General features: G+C 33.3%; 1 protein-coding gene across 6 annotated transcripts in view; it reads right to left on the bottom strand.

Annotated features, from left to right (window-relative positions):
• Positions 1-22993, bottom strand: part of LOC126704402 (uncharacterized) — a 70117-nt gene extending 47124 nt beyond the window's left edge. Inside the window, exons 1-22 of one of the 6 annotated variants that reach the window (XM_050403407.1) lie at positions 22872-22993; positions 22669-22752; positions 18672-22567; positions 18445-18575; positions 18302-18356; positions 17806-17934; positions 16272-16379; positions 16057-16112; positions 15888-15978; positions 13546-13683; positions 13367-13444; positions 11846-12055; positions 11689-11760; positions 9469-9549; positions 9262-9380; positions 8242-8353; positions 7665-7733; positions 7463-7557; positions 5819-5986; positions 4689-4754; positions 4462-4594; positions 2528-2849 (exon numbers count right to left, since the gene is read on the bottom strand). In XM_050403407.1, coding sequence (XP_050259364.1) covers positions 2721-2849; positions 4462-4594; positions 4689-4754; positions 5819-5986; positions 7463-7557; positions 7665-7733; positions 8242-8353; positions 9262-9380; positions 9469-9549; positions 11689-11760; positions 11846-12055; positions 13367-13444; positions 13546-13683; positions 15888-15978; positions 16057-16112; positions 16272-16379; positions 17806-17934; positions 18302-18356; positions 18445-18575; positions 18672-22567; positions 22669-22752; positions 22872-22884 — 6033 coding nt within the window. In that variant the 5' untranslated portion in view covers positions 22885-22993 and the 3' untranslated portion in view covers positions 2528-2720. Of the gene's footprint in view, positions 1-2527; positions 2850-4461; positions 4595-4688; positions 4755-5818; positions 5987-7462; positions 7558-7664; positions 7734-8241; positions 8354-9261; positions 9381-9468; positions 9550-11688; positions 11761-11845; positions 12056-13366; positions 13445-13545; positions 13684-15887; positions 15979-16056; positions 16113-16271; positions 16380-17805; positions 17935-18301; positions 18357-18444; positions 18576-18671; positions 22568-22668; positions 22753-22871 lie in introns of those variants that run through there. The other 5 variants (XM_050403410.1, XM_050403405.1, XM_050403409.1 and 2 more) reach the window with 5 other exon arrangements.
• Between the last annotated feature and the right edge of the window lie 450 nt (positions 22994-23443).

Genomic DNA, 23443 nt, shown 5'->3' with positions numbered 1-23443 from the left:
ATTGTAATTCTGTTTCAAAGATTTTCGATCCATTCTTCAGCCAAATTGAAGTATATTTGGTGTTCAAATCAAAATCACATCACCACAATTCCAATCAACAAATCTTTCAAAGAGATCAAATCAGATGATCACTCTTTTGTAATCACAGAGTATTGTACCACAATATCAATACAAATTCACATTTGTGAAACTATGTTTACTTGTTTGATTTGTTTCGAACTAAGAAATTTAGTCATCCACAATATATATATATATATATATATATATATATATATAAAACCGAAACCTCTGAATCTCTCACAATTTTTTACATCAGCATAATATTTAAATAATCGAATCCTCTGAAGTTCTCACAATTTTTCACGTCAGCACAATATTTAAATAAAATTATTTTTCGTTTAGTCTAAATTTAACAAGGAGTGAAACTCTATCTCTTTAACAAGTCCACCTTAAACTCAAACTCAAACGTTGATAATGTATATAAAAAACAAAAATTCTGATAGGACTAAAAAGAAAGGAAAAAAAGAGACGTTGAAAATAGGACTCAAAAAAAAAAAAAAAAAAACAAAGAAGACTCACGTTAGATTAAGAAAAAGAGAGAAAGAGAGAGAGAGATAGAGTTGATTTCAAATGTGCCTGAGATTTTCTTTCTATCTTATTCTTTTGTTATGTTTAGAATTGATTTTTTTTTTTAGTATTTGGGTTAATCTCCATATTTATATTGACATTGTTTTCGTGGGTTTGGTTTTAAGGTTGAAATTTCTACTAATTTTATTTTTATATATATTGTACATGGTAGATAAAGCACTCTATTTTTTTTTGGAGAAAAATCAAAATTGCAACCTATATCTTCCAGCCTAAGGAATGATAAATTTTTATTTGGTATGTTATATATAAATTTGTTGAATTTGGTTTGGTTTTGAAGTAGAATTTGGGGATTCTATAAATTTTGAAGTTTTAAATCTTAAGAGTTTTTGGTATTTGCGTCTCAATAGGTTGATCTTAATTCTTCACCTTAAATGCTTTTTATTTAAGTTCATGTGATTTTTTGTTTTCTTATTAAAAACTATGACTTTTGGTTGATTAATTTTTTTTTGGATTAATTTCAATTAATTATTTGTTTGGATTCATCAACATAAAAGATAATGGAATTAAGTATTATAATTTTGATATTGTTCCATGTTTTGAATTGTCTATATTGTTATTACTACAAGAAAATTATATTGCTACTCAAATTTGAAACTTGATATGTCTTCCTCATATCATGGTCTTTGTTTATATATTTGTAGTTTATATTAGTTTTGAGTGTGTGTATATATAACTATTGAGAGTTTTGCTTTATTAATTTAAGAATTGTAAATTACTTTGTAAGTTTAGGTAACTATGCACTTGCAACTCAATAACGTTCAATGTTAAACAACACTTCTAAACTATGGAAAAGTATAGAAATTAAATATTTTTTCATTTAAAAAAAAAAAATACTAACTAGCAAAATGTCTATTTATTCATTGTTGGATTTTCCGTGTATCGCATGGGTTAGCGATTAATTAGGTGAATAATGGAAGAATTTGGGTCTTTATGTACACGTTATACAAGCTTGCTTATCCTTGAAGTTGATATAGAATTTGGGAACAAGCGGACTACTATAGAATTATAATTGTGTAACTTGTAACCAGCTAATACAAGTTACATACCCTACCATCATGGAAAAAAAAAAAAAAAAAATGATCTCACAGCCATGTACAGGACCTAAAGGTTATTACTTCTACAATACATTAGAAGATTCAGAAACCATTTAAAATCTTGGTCTCATTTCAATTATGGTCCATATTTCCAACAATCACAACCAAAAATGAAAGTCCCATATGGCCAAATCTAGGTGCAGTATGACCAGAAATTTTAACCGTTAATAAAATCCCCATATGGGCTCTAAAACACGAACTGGCTTGATTCATCCAATTTGAAAGGAAAAGGTTAAAGAAACAAGGTGGACACTGAGAAAACAAATGCTTCACTATGGTAGCCTTTTGGCATTGCACACTCCTAGTACATACTTCAGTTGGTTGTGTTCTCGTTTATCACAAGGTAAAAACAAACACAGGCCAATGTAGCAGCCAAACAAAAATTTACAGCGTTTATTTTGAATCACTTCATAGAATGTAAATTCTATGCCTATGCTAACAATGAATGGTGTCACTTAACATTGTGCAAGAACTTCTAACACAAAACAGAGGCTTTATAAACACTTTAGTGTAACTTTTTGCTATCTTACATGACTTACATCACTCCATAAATTTCTTTTGAATGGGTATTTGACAAAGCAACTGTTGAATTATGTTGCGTTGTCATACTCTCCATGATTGCAAAATATCAAGATGATGGGAGATCAATAACTATCTCATTATATAATGTTCAATGTCAAGTATTTTTTTGACATTTAAAATTATTCATAAATCATGAGTTTATGAATCAAAAAGTAAACAAGATCCGACTAATACAAAATATTATATGCATAACACATAAAATATGTAATCCAAAGGCAGAATTCTCAAAATATTAATCTACTAAAAATTTATGGAGTGGTGTAATATTGCAAAGAGTTACACCAAGTATACCACAAATCAAATATTATCAATCAACCCTACAAAAAAAACATATACAACTAATTTTTTCAAAAGTTTATGTTTATTTAATCAGCAAAAATGATCTAAGCTCCTCAGTTAATCATCTAAATCGATAACTGTGTTCTCAGTTCTTTCTGTTTTTCTAATTTTAAAGAGCCCAAAATTTGGTTGAGCAATCTGCTTTTGTAATTTTTCTCCCTTGTCTGGTAATCTGGAAACCATGCCCTATTAAAGAGAATAATGAAGCAGTTAATCAGAAGAAACCTGAGTAAGATTACTTTTTAATCAAGAAAAGATATTATAGAATAATGACTAAACTAACTCACTTGAATACAGTTTAGTGTTTTATGTTGGATAGCTATACCGTAGTCAAGACTAGTCTATTTAAATCTCAGGATCGTTACTTAGAGGGGTGGTTACATAGGCCCTTGAAGGAATTATAGGATTTAGACGGTATACAGCTCACTTCTACAATTTGGAGAGTTCAACCTAAATAACATATTACTGGCCTAAGACGTTAAGGAAAATATAGAAGATTGCAAGCAAAATGACGATATATTCAAAATGTTAGGATGGTTAACAATCCTAAATTAACCCAGTTATGTGAATAGCTCCAACTACAGGCAACCTGCAAACTTCACTAGAAGCCAAGCAGAATTATCTTCAATTGAAGCTATTTATTAATCAATAAAGGATCAGTTTGGCAGGGCTGTAAATTTTCACAATATGCAACTGCTTTTAAATCTATCCCTGGACTTCTTCGCCAAAAAAAAAAAAATCATAAAAAAGAAAGTCTGAACCCGACTTCACAAAAATGGTGGCATACTAAAGCACCATTTGTCACCAAACAGGAAAATATGATAGCCTCGGTTCCTTAAAGCTGAAAAAGCCCAATCAAAATGGGCCTAAATTTTGACAAATCATATGCATGGCTCACTGCTGGAAAAAGCATGCTTAAGCACAAAGTGCCAGAAATAGTGCTTTTTTTACCTCTAAAGTGAGGCACATTTGCAAAAATTCTGGAGCTTTTTTACTTTTCTTTCAAAAAAAAAAAAAAAAAAACCAAATGTATAATGCAAGTATGCAACTGTCAAATCTTAATGTTATACAAAGGTCAATTTTCTGGTATGATATCATACATCTAAGCCCAGCCCTCCATCCAGTTACAAATTCTAGATGCAAAAGTCCATTCAGGACCATACTCATTCTCACCAAAGGAGACTCAAGCCAGACAAACTTTACCTTTATACCAGATATATTTCCCTCTCTCTCTCTCTCTCTTCTTTATTATTTCTCCTTGATTCACACACACTCTCCTTTGCTTGATCCTAAAACCCACAACCCACCCACACCCATTGACCTTCCCTTTTTCCCCATTGAGAGAGAGACTAATAATTTAGAAAAAGTAAAAGAAGATTATAAGGGTCACAAAACTTGTGAGGGCAGTGGTATATTGAATGAGGATGATGATTAGATACTTTAGAATTGCATTGCTTTTGTTAGGCATAGAAATTATTACTTAACATTCTAGTGCTTTTTGACCTATGCTTTTAGGGTATATTTTTATTCAACCATGTAGTTCATGCCTTCATTTTAATCATGGCTATCAAATATTATGGTTATGTTTATTTTTTCAAGCACAAGATAATTTTCAAATTTATTACATTATTATTTTTAAAATGCGCCCTTCACTTCAATTAGGCACATAATAGCATTTTGTGCTTAAGTTCTAGGAAGCCTTTATGCTTAAGTGTGCCCTGCACTTTTACCAACATTGGCATGGTTTCATCAAGATCATAATTATTTACTTAGCTAGAAAGAGAAAGATAAAATGTACCTTATTTGCAAGCTTTTGAGATAGACAATTGATTTTCTCTTCAATTTCAAATTTCGTCAGATTACTCCCACTGTCAAGGGAACAGCGTTTCTTGTTCATGCTTACATCCTTTGGCTTGAAATCATATGCAGCACTATAAAAATAGAAGGCAAGTTTTCACTTCAAGAACAAGTATATTTGTAACTTCAATAACAAGACTTACTATGATATATGCTTATAGACCATACCCATCAACAATACATTCAAGCGAAGAACTTGATGGCAAACATCCTACAAACGTAGTCCCTTTTTTGCTGCACGCAAACAGGTAACCAAATAAGCATAGTGCTTCATATACTTCTAAAGACACCTTCTCCTGCACAAACACAAGCTAAAATACCTGCAATTTGAGTTGCAATGAGCTCTCGTGGCAATTTTTAATTCTTTTCTTTCCTTTGGAACCAATCAAACAAATAGAAACATGCTTTTAAGTTTTATGGGGTGTTTGGCAAACCATAAACTGTGTCAACCGAGAATAACTTAACATAATGCCAATGAACTCAAATGGCACATCCTTCCATGGTAAAATGCTACAGTTAATTCTAGTTTTTTTTTTTTTAGCATAAGAGTATTTTTATAATCACAACATGTTTTTATAACATAAATATATATGCTAAAGTGATATCCTCACAAAGTCATTAGCATGTGCCTCCTTACAATGATTGCCTTTCAACATGTTTGATTTATATCCGACTTCAGGGGGAGTGTTAGAGTAAAGTGAAAGGTGAGGTCATGGGTACAAGACTTATCGAGTGCATGTCTGTTAAATTTTGTAAAATATAGAACTAGTTCTTAATTTTCCATTTTTTATTCCAAAATTTGTATATATGTTATAAATGGTTTAGACAAACTATATACAAATCAAAATAATTTCAACAAACCAAAACTAGAATAAAGTTGAACTAGTTTTTATTTCAAGATTAAGTCCTATATCCAGGACCATATGCTCTATCCCATTTTTAAGAAGGAATGGGATCTAATTTAAGCCAAAGCTCATCAGCTTATTTTAAGATTGCTTCAAAACTAATTGAACCAGCTCTATAGTTTGCCAAAGCTCGTTAGGTTACACATGTATCCACTAGAAAACCTAAAAATGGGAAGACAAAAAAAAGGGATTGCAAAAACACTACAATATAGAGAACTGGTAACATGATTTGTAAATCTTTCAGATAAACATAGATGTAGCCCCAAGAAATGATAGGGTTCATATATTATGTAAAATACCTTTGTCCCATAATGGTCCAAAAGGGGACACCAAAAAATTTAAAATTAAAATGAATGCAACCAAAGTAGAAAGCGGCAAACCAAAGGTAATCACCTAATCTCTTCATCTTCTTCCTTTACAACTTGTACAGGTGCTGTCACTTCCTCTTCTTCCTTTACAACTTGTACAGGTTCTGCCTTGGAGAAGAGTAAACTGTGGTGACTAACTCCTGCTATACCTTGAGTTTGCAAGAACTCTATATGAGCTTTCAAATAGTCATCCCTATGACAAACAAGAGAATAATTAATGACTTAACATAGAAGAGAAGCGGATTTCATGAATTACAACTGCACAAAATCTGCAAATGAAATGCATGTAAACAACATAATAAAAGTTTCATATTGCCTCTGCAGCATAAATATTATTATATAAAGGTGTTAAGCGAGACTGCTATTCATATATCTAGAAGCTTCTACAAAGCCTTAGCTCTATGGACTTCTATAATCCATCTTCATCTATGCTACTGTAGAAAGGGAATTGCCAATATTGGAGTCCATAATAATAATAATAATAATAATAATAAAACTTCATGATCATAATCAAGAATTGAACATAAACAAAAAATAAGCTTTTGACCTAAATATTTCCTTAAACTATCTTTTCTATCTTCTCATTTTTCTTCTCAACCAAAACAAAGGAAATTTGTATTTATTTTCCATCCTTTGCACTATTCCATCTTCTATACCAAGCAAACATGATGGAAAGCTAAAACATTTTCCCTCCTCCCAACCAAACGGAGCCTAAGTCACCTTTCTTTCCACCTTCTCTCTCTCACCCTAAGACATTTCAATCCTTGATTCAAGAAAAACTCCTGAAATTTCAACATTCTTTTCAAGAAAAAGGACATATTGTCTTTTCAAGAAAAGGAACATTGTGTGGATGATTTCTTCAACTCCATCAAAATTTGATAGGTATGTATGAGCATGCACGTCACTTGTGCTCTACTTCAAGCTATTTATTATATAACACTTGCTCTTATTATTGAAACTATCAAAATGAAAGTAAGTGTTGTTTACTTAGAATGGAAAAAAAAAAGGGTTAGGTATGGCTAAGACACAACTGCTCAAAAGGTACACTGAATCCAAACACCTATAAGGAGACTTTTATCCATTTTGTTTGTTCCTCAAAGCATAATTATATTTGGACTGCACATATAACTTGTTTTATGAAAGAGTATTAAAAGTTAAACCAATCACCAATAAGGAAATTTTCATGCAACTTCTTTGTACCTCAAGCTAATAATATGAGGGTTCGAGACATATAAAATGCCATATAGAAGAATGTTACGACAAACAAACACCTAAAATTATCTTCAGAGTATCATAATTATCCCTGCCTCCACATGCATCCAAGAAAGAGCAACAAAAGGAGAATTTCTAAAAAAATGTTAAGCAAAGAAAACAATTTAGCTTTGGCATTCTCCTTTTGCTTCCTTTAACTCTGCCTAGATCAATAAAAAGATGACATTGTTCAGGACCATCAGCAACAAGTAAACTCAATCAGGTTGACCGAAACTTTATACCTTGTCAAAGTTCAAATAAATTTGAGAGTTTTCTAGCATCTAAAGAAACACGAGGTTAGAATTTTACAGGGTTTGTTACAGTCAAGTGTTTTCAGATTAATAACAAACCCCAAAATATAATTTGAATCATATTCTAGGACTGAAGATATAGAATGCAAAAGCATGTGCAGAAGTACATTATGTGATGGCAATCATGCTCTTTGTGTAACTGCTTCTGGGTAACAGAGACATCAAACCCCTGTTCTGGGAGACTAAAAAGATCCCGAAGATCCTACAAAAAATTATCACAAGTTTAGAAAAGAACATCAAACCCTTAGATTAGTAACGTTCTTGAAATCTAGGTAGTAAAGCAACACTTTTTTTTTTGGAAGTGCGTACCTGCTTGCTAAAGTACCGAATTTGTTCTTTGTGCTCAGTTGCAGTTTTGAACAATCCTCCTTTGAATATCTAAATGATATATTCAATTATTCAAAATAACACAGTTACATTTAATGCCTCAAATTTTAGAAAGTATGGTTGGAACATACTTTCAACCAATAAATAGATATGCCAGGAAGAAGATCTCCTGTCATACAATCGAAAAACCCCAAGAAAGGGTGATCATGTATCTATTAGTCTGGAAGCATGCATTTCATACACAAACAGAGAAAAACGGTCCAGTTAAAACATATCAAACCTTAAAGAGGCACATGTCCACCTCATATTATCTTTATTTAATGTGAACCACGGAAGGTTTATTTTAAATATTTTGAAACCTAAAATATCTTAACTATTTCCTTTAAACAGCTTTATACGACTTAGAGCATAGTCCCAGCAAGGCAATGTTTCCCCATTTGCAGCAAGGTATTAAAACTTCTAGCAAACAGTAGGTCCCAACAGCACACTTCATGCCCCATGGCATAATCAAATACTGCCTCTGTATATCCTGAACAGAAAAAGGGGAAATAGACTTCACCTGCTTCCTATATATCTTTTCTTCAACAGTTCCACACGTCATTAATCTATATACAATGACATCCTTTGTTTGCCCAATTCGATAAGCACGATCAACACTTTGGTTATCCGTACTGCAAAAAAAAAAAAGGTGTAAAATTTAGTTTAACTAACCTTGATCCACAGGTTATTACTCTAACAAACTGGGAAGCTCAAAAATCCAGGGGAAAAAACAGAGAAATGGAAAGCAAGGAGGAAAGCAGTCATATGTGAATACTAATTCAAAGACCATATAAATTGTACACCACTACAAACAACAGAGGAATTGAAAATTTAAGAAAGAGATTACCGAGCAAAGGTAAATTAACAAAGCAGCTATACATAAATGGTTTTTTTACAAATATTATTAAATTCCATAGCTTGAGTCAGATAAAGAAGTGAAAGGGAAGACATGAAATACTCAGCAACCCAACTCATAACTGATAAACTGATTCCTCAACAACTTCCTTGACCTCTGTTACTTCCACAGCTGCTAATACTCCCATCCCTTCTTTAAGATTAGATTCATATTTGGCCAAACCAAAAGGATGTGCTGGTCACTATGGAGGAACACATTGAATTTTTATATAATAGGTAACCTAACAAACAACTAAATCTGATGACCAGACCAGCAAACATCTTCTATTTCATGGGACAAAAATAAAGCAAAGATGAAGTAAATAGAACTAGAATAGAAACAGTACAAAAGACGTTGCAGGATGTTGACCACTTTTCTGGTAAGTATGATGAACCCTATGAGAGAGGGAGAGAAGGTTGTAAAAATGTATTATGCAAGTATCCAATGAAAGCAGTGAAAAAGTATAGTTCTTAGAGTCATACTAATTCACTCAAAAATGTAATAACTTTTGGTGAATGACCATCAGAAAAGACAAATAAGTATCCAAAATGATGTTTTGCCTAACTAACAAGGTGGGTTGGTCAAAGTCGTCCATATTTTTTATTAAAAAGAAAAAAAGAAAGAAAGAAAAACTAGAAAGAGCACCTGGGGTTCCAAGCAGGATCAACTACAATCACACGGTCTGCTCTTGTTAGTGTAAGGCCTAGACCACCAACTCGAGATGTCAAAAGAAATATGGAAGCTCCAACACCTTTTTGGAAATCCTACAGATAGAAGGATCATGAGAATCACAAACTTTTTTTTTTATTATTGAAAGAAAATCAAACCACTTTGATTATATACAACACTTACGTTAACAATCTTTACTCTATCACCAGCTTTTGTGGTACCATCAATGCGCAAGAACTCGTAACCTTTGGATACTATTGAATTCTATAAAACAAAAGATCACTAATAAGTCAAATTACGGGAAAGTCTGATATAACAACAAACTCTAGGTCAATAAGAAAACATGTTGCTTAACAGAACATCAAATTACCATCTTAACTCATCATTTTAGGTTTCATATACATATTTTTATTGGCAAGTTACACACGCAGCAGGTGGATCTTGACCCACAACCTCACATGCCAATTTGCTCTTACAACTTACAAGGGGAGAAAATGCCACTTGAATTAGAGCTCATTAGCATATCCAATTCCTAAATCTGTTCAATCATCATACTTTGATTGAGTTCATTTGAAAAAAAGGCAAAAAAAAAAAAAAAAAGGTGACTTTGAAGAACAAAAACCAAGTCGATAAAATAATCAATCGATTATATTTCAACACTGTGAAAACATGCATCCAAGGTGAACAAGAAAAAATTTGATTTTCATGGTGGTGCAGACACTAGATAGGCCTCCAATTATGTGTGTTTATGGATGTCGACACAAGAAGTTGGCCCATCCAGTGACTATGGATGCATGATGGAAGCCCGCTGCTAGCTGACCTGTTGATCTAATAGATTAGAGATTTTATTTTATTTGCTTTAGGAATCTTATTTAAAAGCCCCAAGGTTCAGTATTGTTATGCTTTACTTGATTGATAAACTTTAGGCTGGATTTCTTTCAATAGCTTGGTGCTGATTCTAGGCAACCCTAGATGTTGATTCCAAATTTTCATCACTAAGTGCTGATTCCTAGGTTTTTTTTTTTTCTGCTCTATTCGTTTCCTGCAATTCTCCTTGAATTTTCTGCTGCATTATAAAGAAGATATTTATAATGTTAAATCAGTGTACCAGAAGCTTCAAATCTTAAGATTTGAAGTTTCATCTTCAAGTGGCAGTTCTAATAAACCTCAAATTCTGTAAATGTAGTTTCCTTAATATTTGTGTCGAAGTATACTATAGTAGAAATACACACTATAAAATAAAAGATATACTCAGTGCACAAAACTCCCACTTTTGCGGGGTTAGGAGAGGTGATTGGTAGGCAATCTTACCCCTAATAATAGGAAACATGATCCTCTCCATTTCAAGCCCTCTCTAAATTACATCCATTTCACAGTCAAAATTTTATATTCCGAATCTAATAATGTACAAACTGCAGTGTCATTTAAAATTTAAATGATGTGGCAGTCTATACATGTTTAGGTTGGTACAACCAGGGATATAATCTCAACCATGAAATGGAACGAATTCAAATAGAGAGGATCCCTTTCCCAATTATACGATATTCAAGCAAAATTGTTGGTTCTACAGCTAGTGTACAACCAGGGATGTAAATGTAACATCTAATGAGTTTCTCTAGCTATTAACATGGGGACCTTATACAAACTATCCAAACATCAAGCATATATATCTTAGCGGAATTTAGCTTTAGATTAGCTCTAGCATAGAAACCGTGAAGGAATTATTCATACCACACAAGGAAAGTCATATGTTATGCCAAATAACTATATTGCACTAACATTTATGGATAGAGTGTGCAAATGTGTCCGAATAAATGTCTTGGAATTAAAAGAAAATAGAAGCAGCAACTTGCCTCAATGAGAATAAAAACTGTGCGACTTCTACATATGCATAGTGACAAAAAATAGCTTGTTTTTCACATAATATGAATCAGACAGGGGTTAAACTTCTAATTGTAGACAATTAGTGAGAGACTTATGTACCCCTAGATGAATTCACATGATGAGTTGAACGTCAACTTGCATCATATTATGACAAGCATTATGTGGCAGATATATACAACCCTGTACCAAAAAAAAAAAAAACCCTACATAAACTAGACATTTATCTTTATTTCACTTTGCTGCAATGCCAAACAACTACTCACTTAAACGCTTAATAGACCCTCATCAAACTTCATATAATATAGTGGATAGTCTTAGGACACTTTTCTTGATCAAGGTTTGTCTTTTGAGTCATCACTCCATCGTTATTAAATTCTTGACTCAAAAGACAAACCTTGATTGAGAAGAGTGTCCTAAGACTATCCCCTACACAGGAATAATTAAATAAACAAAAACTTTCTGTTCCCCTTCCCCATACTATCCACTATATTTAAGACAAGTTTTGAAAAGGAGACTAACCTGGATAAGATTAAGCATCTTACGGGTTTGGGAAAAGATAAGAACACAACGGCCTTCTTGTATCAAGTTATCCTGTAAAAAATCATTGAACAAATCATATTGAGCAATCAACTTAAATATCCGGGGAATCTATTAATCCATGTGCAGCATTTCCCACCAATAAAGACAATATGAAAGATATTTTGCACGAGACACTGTCATGCTTCTCTTCCAAGTCATCTGTATCAGCGACATCAGCTATGTGCATTGCCAATTTTTCAGCCACATTAACATCTTCTGGTTTTAGCATTGATTCCATTCCTTCCAAGACAGCTGCAGCAGCTCTCTTTGTCAAGAGAAGTGGATCATCACATATTTTCTTCAGAATCTGTTTCAAATTAAATTATATTTATAGTTATCCTTTCAGGAAAAAAAATAATAAACTAGTTTTTAATTTCCTGATATATATATTTTTTGTGGGGGGATCATTGTAGCAAACAGGTACATGACAATTTTGTCCGTGCAAATTGGCTACACATTGAAAATAGCAAATTCATGGTACTATCCAATGACATCCTTTTTTTTTTGACTGGTAGGTCTACCTGCACACCCAATGGGTTTTGAACCTCAAACCTTACTCACAAGCTGACAAGCTCATTCATACCCATAAAATATCATAATAAAAAATGGGGGGCATTTTTTTCCTCTCGTACAAGATATCAGAACTTTGGGAATTGAACTCTCCAAACAAAATTGGGGTTAAAACTACCTACCATAACTTCTCCCAAACCCAACAAAAGTGGAAGTTTTGCGTACTATGTACGAGATTTTTTAAACAAGATATTAGAACTTCCTCTGATTTTTTATTGGTCACACACATATCCAATGGGTTTCAAACCTACGAACTTACCCTCTACGCTTTCTTATTGGGGGAAGAGCTACAGTTTTAGCTAGAGCTCAAATAAATGAGATTAAGAAATTCAAAAGTAGCAAGAATAAAAAGTACTTTAAGTGGGATGGAATTGTTTTGATATCTGGTCAAGTTAGTAGACGAGTCCAAATTGGATCAACCAAGTGATTCAACTGAGCCAACCAATTTATTTATTTTAATATAGATATGATCGGATTTGATTTATGGCATTCATTCCATGATGATACTCTTTATTATCAAACCAAGTTACTAATTGGTTTTTGGTGTTGGTAGGATTCAAACCCAAGTCCCTTATTTGACGAAAAGTTTATCAATTGAACTAATTAGAACCCACAATTAAGCCAATTCTGAAGACACATATAAAAAGATTCAAGAGTTTCATATATAATATATATATATAATGACATAATAATTGTGATGAACTTGAAAACAAATAATATTAAGTTAAAATTCTGTTGCTACCCTTGGGGATGTCATAACCAACGCTTTTAAACATAAATAAACCCACATTTTTCAACTGTACTAGAGAACAGCGAATCTCCAGAAGTAGGTACTTCTCCATCTATTTTAAATAGAACAAAATTAGCAAAGAAGTCCGCAACAATATGTCTAGATGCATGATCTAGTAAACTTCCAAAGGCACTACTAGATTACAATCAAAAAAGAAAAAATAAATCATATAAGTAGACACTGATTTTTTTTTTTTTAAACAAGAATTTAACCGAAAAAAGAAGAAGCAGAAGCATGATCAAGGATCACAAACGATACCGTAATTGCAGCCAGCGGTGAGCCACCAAAGGCTGAAAGAACCAGCTCACTCTTCAGAAAAGTTTCATAAAGTTGTCTCTACACCAAATAAGTGCAAACTAGGAAATGAATATGACATTTTAAATAAAACCATAATGGGAGATGAAATGAAAAGTACACTGAGAAAAAGCAGATCAAACCTGGCAACTGTTTAATCTTAGCCACACAATGACCTCATTCTTCTTAGAAAGTTTGGCAATTGTTTTGGAATCTTCTTCATCAAATACCTCATTTTTTAAGCGACGCAAAAAATAAGGTTGAATATGTTCTCTGAGCTCCTGTCAAAAAATTATGAACAGTATTATTGTCCTTGTCTGGCATTTAAGGAAACAAAGTTAACAGCTACCTCTATCTGTGAGAAAGCAATAAAAAATAAGATGCAAGTTAAAGAGCTTATGACATAAAACAGATGCATACAGGGCAAAATATATAGTACACAATAAGTATCAAAGACGGGATGACTTGACACAGTTTTTCTTTCCCTCACTTTTAAACAGATTTTGGAATACCGATCTGTAAAACAGCCATCCATGCAGTTCATCACTAACACTTCTTGGCTATACTATTATGCATTACTTTAGGACCTCACTAGAAACCTAAACATCATTAACAAGGTAAAGCCAACATTTAAAAACGTTAAAAAATTTCAAGGTTTAAACATTATAACTTCTATATAAAGATAGATATGGCCACAATTATTAAATTTCTGGTCTCATATTTAAGCATCTGCTGTGATAGCAGAGCAGATTGCAAGTCTGCAACCTGCATTAAATAATAGTTTAAGCCAGAACCTTAAATAAACAGTATCAGCTGATCTGGAATTTGTAGGTCATATATTATAGGCATAGTTGTCAAAACATGAATCGTGTCATGAAACAATTTTTCATTTTTTTGGAATATATTCAACTAATGACTAATTAATCATCACTTATGTAATAATATTTAAGAATCAAACCTTTTTTTTTGGAGAAACATTTAACAAGTTAACTAAATAAATCAAATTAACATATGTTTATAACATACACATTCAAATTGATTAAACTCAAAAGTGATAATACATGACATATGACCCAAAATAATAATTTATTTTTATCACATTTATCATCTTTCCTAATCAACTCCATATAAGTCAATGTTGTCATCATATTCATCATCTTGCATATTTATTTCTTGATTGAAATTTTCTCCATCATTATCAACATTTATTATCTCTTTTTGTTCTTTTATTTTAATAATTTTTAAAAATTTCTTCATGACATTCTAGCTTTTAGACTTGTAACAAAACTGACCAAAATAAAAAATAATTATATTGTTATTTAATACATTATTCATAGTATAGAAAAGAAATTAGCAAATATGAGAGTGAAGTGTCAAAGTGTGTAAAAATTTTGTAGGAGAAAGAGGAAAAAAAAAAACTTCTGGACATGTTATTTTATTGGGCTCAATTAAGTAATCTAATAATTTTGTGTTAAAAACAACTAAACAAATCTAACAACTTGTTGGATTCAAATAAAAGCATAAATTTATACGAAAAACCCATTTTAAAGCCACTTGTTTGTAATTGTATGATATGATATAATTTATATGATACGCATTATTGTATCATACGATTCATGAGCACTTCCGATATGCTCTTACAATACAAAACTTTTTGTATACGATACAATACTTATTGTAAAATACGCATTGACAACAATGATTATAAGTATGCGTGCATACATAAAACAAATAAGAATAATTCTTCTTAGCTAGATGTTTCAAAGCTCCCCATAAGGGAAAATTTGGAACATGAACAAGAGCTTTTCCATAACTTGCAAATTATTCAATAAGTAGTATATTTCAGCATTTATTATTAGCCATAGCCTTTTTTAGATTATTGTTATAAGAAAATTAAGAACCTTTTGCATGTAAGATGCTTTGACCATCAGTAAAACTGCAATTCGTAATCACAAAGATGGGAATATAATACATACAATGTACACAAATATGGTGTTCAATATCAAACTATTGAAACCCATAAAGTGAAAATGCAAAATGAACATTCTAACAGCTTCTTTTTCCTTTTTTGGGGGATCCATAAGATTTGACGTCATTGAAACTGGGTTATTTGGCAATTGACTCCTCATTGCATCATGTGGACCAATAGGAGAGAGCAAAACCGTAGGACTTTTCAAGTTTCATAATGAAGAGAATCAATACTGGATATTAAGAATAGTTTCCTGAAAACTTTGTTTAAAGTTTAAACATTGCACTGTGATTTTGGAGGAGGGGGAGGGGGGGGGGGGGGGGGGTTGTTCATAGTTTTCTAGTTGATCTTATGGACCATGTCTGTTTGTAAGCTCACCATTCAAGCTTTCCTTTCTTTTAATAAATCATTGTACTTATCCCCCCCCCAAAAAAAAAAGACCTCCAGAATCATTTCTAACATAACCAAGGTTCAAAAAGCACAAGCCACAATCTAACCATACTAAAATATCATTACCTTTGCAACTTCAGAACCAATATGCTTTTCTATATCAGAAGCCTCCTTTTCATTTCCACGAAGAATGGCACACTCAAATTTTTCCTTAAACCTGGGAAACTCCAATTTTTAGTGAAACAAGAAGCACATACATAACTCAAGACGACCACAAAAAGAAGACTATTATTACCATTTATTGTCACCCAGCAGGTCAGGACAACAGAAATTGACCAAGGCCCACAACTCCTAATTCAAGGAAAAAAAAATTCAAACACAAGCACAGAGAAAACTAAACAAGGATCACACACTAAAATCCAAATCCAATCAATGAACATAACATTGAACTAATGAAGTATAATTTTAGAAAAGAACAAATGATCACATAATGAATTCCATGTAAGTTACCTTCAGATTGTTTTGCAATGGTGTTCCACTAATGATAATACGATGAGCACTTGGTATCTCAAGCAAACTTTTGGCTCTTTGTGTACTAGGATTCTTTATAAAATGCCCCTGGTAGTAAATGGGGTGATCAAATAATAATGAAGTAGTCATAAATACAAAAAAAGAATTGTTAGGTCACGTAAAACATATTATTATGCGCAATGGCAATATGAGAACAGTTTCATGCGAATTCCAATTTTGAATATAATGAAGAATTATAGGATTGGCAATGGAACCGGGCCAAGACAGGTCCCTTCCGCAATCCTGTACGGTGAGAAAAATACTCTCCCTGAACCAATCTGCAACTTGAAAAGAAGCAATGTTAAGGCAGGAGGAACTTTTATCTGAGTGGTATATTCTCCATCAATCGGCCATGTATAAGCCTACAAATTTGAAACTTTAAAATGACATTCATACACCTCATATTCAGTCCGTGCAGCAGTCCTAGAGGCATGAGTGCAGCCCTTCTAAACATTCAACAAAGCTGAAAATTAACCCCAGCTGTACTGTCACAAAAGTTCCTTCACTGTTATTTATTTTCAAAGAAAGATCACTGAGCTCCAATGCTGACCTCCCTAGTTTTTCTTGAACTTTTTTGATACCTGTTAAACTACCGATTGTCCCAAAAGCTTAAGCTATTAGGAAATGGTGAATTTAATCATTTAGCTATAAGTCTAGCACTCCCCCTCACTTGTGGGGCTAAACTTTCCCTTTATAAGTGGGGCCCAACAAATGCGAATTTAACATTTTAAATGGGAGGTAAAGTAAAACCAGGGATCGAACTCGGGATCTCCTGCTCTAATACCATGTTAAACTACCAATTGTCCCAAAAGCTTAAGCTATTAGGAAATGAGGAATTTAATCATTTAACTATAAGTCTAGCAATACCAAAAAAATCACTCAGAATTAGTTGTTAACAGCTTGCAAGAACTATCTCATATCCCAACCTGAAATGCTAAAGGGTTAAATCACTCCTAATATTAATTGTTCTTGAAATTGATAACATATTAATCGTATATGGAATCTCAATTATATAGGCACTGCTGAATGATCAAATACCCTTGCATTGGCAACATAATGACTCCCTGATTGGCTTAACTCAAGACATGTGAAACAGAGCATAAAGAGTTTCTTATATTTACGATTGTTTACTTCCATTGAGACTTTTAGTCCTCTTCAGGCATCCAATTTATTATTTATTTCTACCTAGCTTCCACAAATCTCTTCCTATACCCATTTATTACATTCTATGACATAAGGTATTCACAAAAGAATTTTACTTTGTGTCAAAAAGATAAAATACTCAAATATATATATTTCCATCAAAGTAGACAAACATAAAAGCACATACATAAATATGTACCACGAGTACAGAGAGTATGCTGGGGGTGGGGGGACAAAACATAGTATGCATTACAGTAAAGTGATCATGCATTCTAAAAATTTTGCAATCCATTCAAAAGTCAAACTACAGGGAAAGGATCTAACAAAATACCTCATCAAGTATCATATAATCCCATGTGACACTATCTTCACTTCCCTCATCATCAAAGTCATAGCCTCCCCGTAAAGATTTTGAGTTGTTCCGTACAATATCATAAGTTGTGAGAAGAACACCTTTGTCCTGAGAGTAACAATCACAGAATGTTACATCCAACAAAAAATTAGCAAACCAGGAGAAGAACACCAGAACCCCATGGTACCACATCTCTAGAAACCATAACTCTCAAAATTGCAAAGTAACCATTACATGGAAGGGATGACAAATTTTGAACTTCCAAGTTCAGCATTTAATGAAATTCGAACTTTGGAAGATTGTGAATCAGGTTAACATATTCCAGACTTGTGTTAACTCTTTCAGCCTCCATCAAACTTCAAATTTAATCTAATGCATAAATCTTGTTGCATTCTTAGCATTAATTTTGCCAGAAAGGTTTCATATGCCAAGTTTGAAACCCAAATTAAATAAGCAAAAACAGCATATCTAATACCTGAAGTATATACTGGAGCTCATACTGTCGAGCTTTTGGACAAGCCCCATAGTATCTGCATGGAAGGACACATTGGCAATTATAATTCAAACATAAATATATATCTTTTATCTCTATCAAAGGTACATGCCAAGTAGCCCTACTCTCTTATGTTATCATAGAGCCCCACAACTGATAATTCTTTGATCCAATGGGGCAGTAATGTTTTTGGGGCCACAACCAATACCCTATTAATCAAACGCGAATGAAATAATCCAGCTAAGAAGCCACAAATCTGCAATCAGATACAAACAACTATCAACAAATTATAAATAATATATATATATATATATCAAAAAAAGTACCTAATATTATATATCCATTTCTTTACCTGCATTGTCTTGCCCAGACCCATGTCATCCCCTAAGATTCCACCCTTACCCTGACAATGCAAAGACCAGAGCCATCTTAACCCATCACACTGATGTGGGTACAGCATTTTGGCTATCTTACCAGGCAACTTGTAAGTAGATTTTGGGCCATCCAAAGTTATAGAACAGTCATTCTCTGCAACAGAATCATCTGTGTAATCATCCAACACATCAACACCATCCAAATCATCATACTCCTCTTTGCATTTACTCCCTTCCCTCTTTACATCTTTAACAGTTCTCTTGCCACTTAAAATAACACAAGCATCCTCATCATCATCATCCATTCTCTCTTCAACTTTAGACACAAGAGATTGTTCAATAGGCACTAACTTCTTATCCACCCTTTCAGGTTGAGGCTTATATTCTTCACCGTGTTTCTTTGTCCCAAGTACCCTACCTACAAACTTATCACCCTTGGAGTCAATATGCAAATAATTAACCTCCTCTTCCTTAACTTTAGACACAAAAGGCTGTCCCTTAGACATTAATTTCTCATCCACCTTCTTGGGTTCATTTATTTTTAGCCTTTCACCCTCGTTCTTCACTCCAAGTACCCGATTAACTTCAAAAACATTCAACAAATCACTCTTTCCCTTCTGCTTTTCTACAACATTCCTAACCCTACCCCCAACTTTCTTAATCATGTTTGATGAGGAATCCAACATGTCAGATGTAGGCAGAAATGAAGACCCTGCACTCACATATTCACGCATCCTTAACCCATCACACTGATGAGGATACTGCATTTTGGCAATTTTACCAGGCAACTTGTAAGTAGATTTTGGGCCATTCAAAGTAATATTACCATCATTCTCTTCAACAAAACCATCTGTATAATCATCCAACACATCAACACCATCTGAATCAGCACACTCGTCTTTGGACTTAGTCTCTTGTCTCTCGATCTCCTCAACCATTCTCTTGCCACTCAAAACAACACAATCATCCTCATCCTCATCATCCCCCAAGTCAATATGCAAATGAGTAACATCCTCTTCTGTAACTTCAAACACAAAAGGCAAACCCTTAGACATTAATTTCTTACTCACCTTTTTAGGTTCATTTCTATTTAGCCTTTCACTATCGTTCTTCACTCCATGCACCTTATTACCTTCAAAAATATTGCACAAGTCACTCTTCTTCTCCTGTTCTTTTACAACATTCTCAACCCTACCTTCAGCCCTCTTAATCAAGTCAAATGAGGATTCCAATGTGTCAAATGCATGTGGAAACAAAGACCCTGCACTCACATATTCAGGCAACCTTAACCCATCACACTGATTCGGATACAACATTTTGGCAATCTTATAAGGAAATTTGTAAGTAGAATTTGGGGAATTCATAGTAATAGAATTGTCATTCTCTGCAACAAAATCATCCAATACATTAACTCCATCAGAATCATCATACTCGTCTTTGGACTTACTGCCTTTCCTCTCCACCTCCTTAATCATTCTCTTGCCACTCAAAGCAACACAATCATTCTCATCATCATCATCATCCTCCATGTCAATATGCAAATAATTAACCTCCTCTTCTTTGACTTCAGACATAAAAGGCAGTCCCTTAGAAAATAAATTTTTGGGTTCATTTCTATTTAGCCTTTCATCAATGTTATTCACTTTATGTACCCCATTACCTGTAGAAACATTCCACAAATCACTTTTTTCCTCCTGCTCTTCTACAACATTCTCGAGCGTCTTAATCACATCCAAGGAGGGATCCAACATGTCAGATGCAAGAAACAAAGACCCCACACTTGGATATTCTGGCAAATCAGCTTTCTCCACTTCACTCATTTTTCTATTTTTCACCAATTTCACACAATCCTCACTTGGGCCAATCCTCTTCAGAGCACGCTTCTTCTCAATGGACAAAAAATCACACGTACCACCTAAGTCATTGAGAATATCCTTAATCTCATTCTCACCACCACTCTCAACAACATTTTTGGGTGGGGGAAAATCTAAATCAGCAACATCAACAAAATCTGGCTCATTGAGCACCACTCTTTTATCATCACTATCATTATCAAGAGTTAAAACTTTACATAGACACTGCCTGCCTTCGATTTTAACCTTCGTTAGCTTCTCTTTCTCTACAAAGACATTCAAAAAAATACTCCAATAAAACAATAATAAGACATTGAGAATATCCTTAATCTCATCCCCAACCCCATTCTCACAACCACCCTCAATAACATTTTTGGGCGGTGGCAAATCAAAATCAGCAATATCAACAAAATTGGGCTCACTAAGCACTGGTTTATTATCAGCACTATCATTGTCTTGAGTTGAAACTTTAGATAGACACTGCCTGCCTTCAGTCTTAACCTTCATTGGCTTCTCTTTCTCTTCAAAGACATTCAAAAAAACAATCCAATAAAACAATAATAAGTCATTGAGGACATCCTTATTCTCATTCCCACCACCATTCTCATGACCACCCTTAACAACATGTTTGGGCTGTGGCAAATCAAAATCAGCAATATCAACAAAATTTGGCTCATCAAGCACCATTCTTCTATCATCACTATCATTATCTTGAGTTGAAACAATAGATAGACTCCGCCTACCTTCAATTTTAACCTTCAATGGCGAATCAAATTCAGCAATATCAACAAAATTCGGCTCATCAAGCACCGCTCTTCTATAATCACTATCATTATCTCGAGTTGAAACAATAGATAGATGCCGCCTGCCTTTGATTTTAACCATCAATGGCGAATCAAATTCAGGAATATCAACAAAATTTGGCTCATCAAGCACCGCTCTTCTATCATCATCTTGAGTTGAAACAATAGATAGACTTCGCCTGCCTTCGGTTTTAACCTTCAATGGCAAATCAAATTCAGCAATATCAACAAAATTTGGCTCATCAAGCACCATTCTTCTATCATCACTATAATCATCTCGGGTTGAAATGATAGATAGACTCCGACTGCCTTCGGTTTTAACCTTCAATGGCAAATCAAATTCAGCAATATCAACAAAATTTGGCTCATGAAGCACCATTCTTCTGTCATTACTATCATTATCTCGAGTTGAAACAATAGATAGACTCCGCTTGCCTTCAGTTTTAACCTTTAATGGTGAATCAAATTCTGCAATATCAACAAAATTTGGCTCATCAAGCACCATTCTTCTATCATCACTATCATCATCTCGGGTTGAAACAATAGATAGACTCCGCCTGCCTTCAGTTTTAACCTTCAATGGCGAATCAAATTCTGCAATATCAACAAAATTTGGCTCATCAAGCACCATTCTTCTATCATCACTATCATCATCTCGGGTTGAAACAATAGATAGACTCCACCTGCCTTCAGTTTTAACCTTCAATGACGAATCAAATTCAGCAATATCAACAAAATTTGGCTCATCAAGCACCATTATTCTATCATCACTATCATTATCTCGAGTTGAAACAATAGATAGACTCTGCCTGCCTTCAATTTTAACCTTCAATGGCGAATCAAATTCGGCAATATCAACAAAATTTGGCTTATCAAGCACCACTCTTTTAACATCACTATTGTTTTCTTGAGTTGAACCAGTAGATAGACTCAGCCTGCCTTCGATTTTAACCTTCGATGGCAAATCAAAATCAGCAATATCAACAATATTTGACTCATCAACCACCACTCTTCTATCATCACTATCATTATCTTGAGTTGAAACAATAGATAGACGCCGCCTGCCTTCGATTTTAACCTTCAGCGGCGAATCAAAATCAGCAATATCAACAAAATTTGGCTCATCAACCACCACTCTTTTATCATCACTATCATTATCTCTAACTTTACATAGACACTGCCTGCGTTCGATTTTAACCTTCGTTGGTTTCTCTTTCTCTGCAAAGACAACAATGATACTTTCACTCATACACTCAAATAGAAATTTACACATACATATGGCGTGCAAGATACAGGAGGAAAAAATATATATATATTACCGAGAGGAGAATTGGAATCGGTGATTCCTGAGAATCGTGGAATATTATCATCGTCAATGACTATGATTGGCTTCACTTCAAGTTCTATATAGAACAATAATCAACAATATTAAACTCCAAACTTTTCAAAAATATATATAAAACAAAAAATGGTACAGAGAAAAAGTGAAAATTAATAGAGAGAAAAGGAAGTGAAGGAATACCAGAAGAGGCCATTTTGAATAGGATAAGAAGAAAAGCTCTCTCAATTTTTGGGCTGTGAAGGGTAGAGAAGTTGTGAAGAAAAAATGGTCATTGGGGTTCATGTTTTTTTATTTTTTGCCGCTGTGTGAGGATTTGAATTTGAAATATATAAGGAAACTCTTTATATAATTATTAATTAAGATATGTAATAGCAAAAGTAAAATAAAAGAGAAAAAAAAATTATATTATGTTAAATTTACCATGCATTTTACCGGTTTTCAATTAGTATAATATAAAATGAAAACCTTTGAGTTTTTGTTGACTTTTTCTAATATTGCATAAAATCTTTTCCTTTTTTGTTGTTGTTGTTGAGAATCTCACATTTTTCACATCATTATTCAAATTAAAATATATCTTAATTTAAATTCTAAAAGGATTTCCTATAAAAGCCGTCTATTTTTACACCCTCCACTGGAATTTTTTTTTAAAATAACAATAAATATTAAACTATTTAGTTAATTGTCATATTTCAAAACAATTTTGAAAAATAACATCTCGAGTATCTAAAACTCGAGTTCCAGATGGAACTCGA

The sequence above is a fragment of the Quercus robur genome, chromosome 10 (genome assembly GCF_932294415.1).
Source record: "Quercus robur chromosome 10, dhQueRobu3.1, whole genome shotgun sequence".
In the NCBI taxonomy this organism is placed as follows: domain Eukaryota; kingdom Viridiplantae; phylum Streptophyta; class Magnoliopsida; order Fagales; family Fagaceae; genus Quercus; species Quercus robur.
This window is presented reverse-complemented; position numbering and strand designations above follow the sequence as displayed.